General features: G+C 47.6%; 1 protein-coding gene across 1 annotated transcript; it reads right to left on the bottom strand.

The window, feature by feature from the left end:
• Positions 1-473: 473 nt before the first annotated feature.
• GSTUM_00000944001 (uncharacterized protein) lies at positions 474-2,203 on the bottom strand (the record flags this gene model as incomplete). The annotated part of the gene is made up of 5 exons (XM_002838179.1): positions 474-890; positions 947-1,015; positions 1,078-1,333; positions 1,394-1,622; positions 1,756-2,203. 5 exons carry the CDS (start codon positions 2,201-2,203, stop codon positions 474-476), a joined length of 1,419 nt encoding a protein of 472 aa, XP_002838225.1.
• Positions 2,204-4,288: the final 2,085 nt, after the last annotated feature.

Genomic DNA, 4,288 nt, shown 5'->3' with positions numbered 1-4,288 from the left:
TGTACCATCTTGGCGACAAAACTCGCTGACCCCCCCTTCATTTTTACAACCCCCTAATTTGGTGCTCCCTCACTATTTGAGGGCTATATCCGGTTGGAGAAGAGGATACCCTCTGGTCTTTACCAGACCACTCGGGAGTTACAAAGATTCAAACCTTCATTCGTAGCCCATAACTTGTGTTACATTATACTGTACTCTATTTTCTCCTACGACCATCAGTCCGCCATCTTCCAGTACCACAACAGTCTCTACGCTTGAAAAAACTCCGACGTTCGGACAAAGGTGTGAGGATTTTACTGACAAATTGAGTACAGCGCAACCCGAATCCAAAAAGATTTATTTCAAGGCGACCAAGTTCTACAAATATAACACCCTTCCCCTCCTCCACATACAAAAACCGATCCAACACTTATGATACGAAAAAAAACACAACAAACTTTTCCACTATATCAGACCATCAACAGCATTAAATATCACCTCCCACTCAAAAACCCCGCAACTCCAGAGCAATACCCCACCAATTGCGCCAATCTGCCAGCCTCCCTTTTCTGTTCCACCATCCACTTCCTCAATTCATCCCTAACGTCCTCCTCGCTCATCACGCCCTCGGGATGACACTTGAGAAACACGTTAACCCAACTCTCTACGAGCTGGTAGTCTCTCCGGCTCCTCAGTCGCTGCGTCGTGGCCCGAACAAACGGCACCAACTCGTTTACTTGCAAACTCCTGATTTCTAGATCTGCTGTCGAGGGTGAGAGCGCTTTCAGATGGGCAAGGATGACGGTGTAGTCTCGATTGTTGCCGTCTGCTGCTTCGTGGAGGAGTTTTGTGAAGGTAGATTCCCCGCTGTCCCGGCTCATGCGGAGGATGCGGGATCGCTCGGCTGTATGCTGTTGGTGTCATTGGTTATCTCTTTGGCAGCTGGCGCGAATGGATCAGATATCACGCCGAGTGGGGGGAGGAAGAAAGGTGCTTTTTCAGGAGTCCCGGGAGCTTCCTTCGGTTTGTTTCGTTGCTGCAATGGAAGGTTAGACTTGTTTATCTAGAAGCTGCGGGGCGGGGGGAAGATGAAATTACCTCAATAACGTCGAGGTTAAGCAGCGTCTGCCATCTTGCCCTTGGAATAAGAGACATTGTCAACATGTTGCTACTCAGTTGGTCTACTGTGGTGTATGTGCCGGTGCAGTCATCCTCTCCATCGCCCTGGGGATTAAGTGCAGCTTCGATGACACCGACACCGCCTTCTCCAGAGGCGAACGGAGCAGTCATGTCCACTATGTCCTTTTCATCAAGATGTCTAGTCGGAACGTGTCTGAACAAAGTTCTATTCGTCCTATCCAACATCAACCCGAGTCAGCTCCACTCCAGTTAAGTACGGGAAAACAAATCTCACCATAAGTTTATCCCAACACTATCAACGTGAGCCGTCGCCAGGAATTCCCCAGTCCCAGAAAACGCCATAGCAGTAGCATCACTCTTAGTCCTAATACCATCAATCAAATGCCCAGTTGGCAAATCCCAAACTCTGATAACTCTATCCGCCGAAGCGCCTAATACCCATCTTCCGTCCTTCGAAAAACAAAAGTCGCTTATCCTACCTTGCGCACCCCAAAGCTCTCTCACTGTCTTGCAGGTTTCAATATCCACCACCCGAATGCAAAGATCATCGCAAGAAACCGCGAGGAGATCAGAATGCCTGTGTAACTTCGCTTTAGTAATTGCGCCAGACCATGCCCAACTTCACCGGCCCGGTACTATTTTTAAGACGCTTCGCCGTGGCGGCTGATACTGGCTCAGGGAATTGACGCCTTTTAATCCCGCTCTGGATATTATACATTGCCATCCTACCGTTGCTAGAACCTATGAAACAGAAAGTCCCGCAAGACGACACACCTGCGCTCCGGACGAGCCCACCATCAGTTGTTTGAGCCCAACGCCCTCCCAAAGACTTGTTCTCAAAGCTCCAGAGACTTCCGGATTTAGAGTCTCGATGACCTGTTATTATTCCTGCCAGGTCCCGTGCCGCATTTTCTGCATTTCCGGCACCACCTTCACCTATTACAGTTGCTATACAGGTTACTGGGTTTGATGACGAAAATTCCCTATTGGCCCAAGTGCCCTTTTCACCACTTTGCGGAGGGTTCCTCGACCTCCTACCTCCGGCCTTTTCTGAGAAGACAAATGACTGTGCGTCATCTCTCATAGAACGAGCTCAGAACTAAGAATCAAGTGAGCCAGAGAGGAGGAAGTGAGAAGTGGAGGATCCAGGAACGTTAGAGAAGTTATGGGTTTATAGTGCCCAGACCGGGAACGTAATACACGGGGAAGCGTAGTATGTGGAGAATCGAAAATCTATTCCTAAAAATCCGTAAGTAAATGCTTTGTTAGACGAAGTAAACCGAAAAACCGAAAAAATACCTTTATACTATTGTCACCACCGCTCGTAACTAGGACACTCTGTCCAGCCACCCAGTCGACAACAACGCCCCCACCGAGCGGCCCATCATGAGCATTCCGCATAGTCGCTGCGATTCTACGTTTTTTCAAGTTTCGCAATGTGCTGTCGCCATCATTGTGCCCAACTGCAAGCATGTTACCCCTAGAATCAGTTGCTACTCTTGATTTTCCAGCACCGACTGCCGGGCCAGTGCAGAATGAAATGCTAGTAACTCGTTTCTGACCATGAGAAGTAGCAGCAATAATATCACCAGCAGAACCGCCTAGCGTAAACAGAGGCCAGTCGGCTTGTATATTATGAAGATGAACCTCACCCGTCGAAAACCCAATAGCAAGCACAGAGATAGCCTGCGTTTGCACTAAAGAAGCAATTTCTAGTGGTTCTTTCCCCGTGGAAGCTACCGGTGAAAGGATGGTGTAAATCTTCTTACTAAAAAATCACAAGACATTAGCAAAGCGCAATGTAGGACGGATATGGACCAATTCGCACCTAGTCTTCACATTCCAAATCTCAAGCACTCCGCCCATCCTCGCGATCACCATATTATTCAAATACGTACTCGGGTGCACTGCAGCCGTAATCTCACCCCTATTATCCACCTCAATCTCTGTATAAACTTCCCGAGTTTCCCCACACCAGACGGCCATCCCCCAATCCAAGACCGTTGTAAAAAAGAACCCATACTGGTTTTTGTTGTGGTCTTGGGCTGGGGGGTCTAAGTTCTTCTATTCCTTACCGGCCTCCCTCAAGAGGGATCTGTATCGCGCGGTCGGCCTGCAATAGGTGGGTTGAGACCGCTCTACCGTACTGCTCCCTCCATCAGGCAAGGTGCACTAATCAGAATCCGTCTGGATGGCCTGGGAGCGTCTATTCTACAAATCATGTCAACAACTTTTATGGGATTTTCCGGGGGTATCTAGCTTGATATAAAAAAATACCTAGGCTTGGTGTATGGGTTTTCCGGAGGTGCATTACTTGGTGAAGAATATTCTTTATAATAATAATATTATGGCAGCTTTGTGTAAAAATACAATACGACCTTGCTTGTGTTTTGGCATTTAACTCGACATAAATATGCCCAGGCTTGGTGTAAAAATAATAATACAAGTTTTATGGATTTCGTGGGGTGCCTAACTTGGTGAAAAATATGCTTTTTTTTAGAAAAAGATTACCTGTACTGGGGTTCGCGGGATCCCGCCGGCACCCGGGCCCGAAGCACCATAGGGTATGTCGACATCTGGTATTTTAAGTTGGCTTGGTGTGTGAAAAGCTGCCCTTTGTGGGGTTTGCGAGGTTCTTCTACTTGGTGAAAAGATGTCTTCCGAGGGCATACAGAACGTCTGGTCATGGAACCAAATCTGGCTCCAAGAGTCTGTTTACGGCTTCAAGATGCTGCATTGGGGCTGTCCAGAGCATCATCTAAGATCATATAGAGTGATATATCATACACCGACAACAAGGCAGGGAGCCCCCCTGCAGAATATATTTCATGTTCTATCCAACTCCGGCAAAACATAAACGCCCCGTTATCATGCACATGTTTTCACTCGAGGAAAGGCAAATGAATCAATGGGGGCAGTCATGGCCGTTATCATAGTGGGTCTTCTTAAAATACTCAAGGTGCACAATGCATGCTATCATACCGGTATTTGTGCGGTAGGATACAGTTTCAAACTCTTGAATTGGTTTCAGGGCACTTGGAAAAAGCAAGTATAGTAACACATTGGAGGGAGGGTGGGAAGGCTGTTAATTGGTAGTGTCGGGTAATAGTAGGTTAAGTGGGGGATTGGCATATTTAACAGGGAGGTGGGGGAAGTGATATGCGGGACC

The sequence above is a fragment of the Tuber melanosporum genome (assembly GCF_000151645.1).
Source record: "Tuber melanosporum whole genome shotgun sequence assembly, scaffold_234, strain Mel28".
NCBI lineage: Eukaryota > Fungi > Ascomycota > Pezizomycetes > Pezizales > Tuberaceae > Tuber > Tuber melanosporum.
This window is presented reverse-complemented; position numbering and strand designations above follow the sequence as displayed.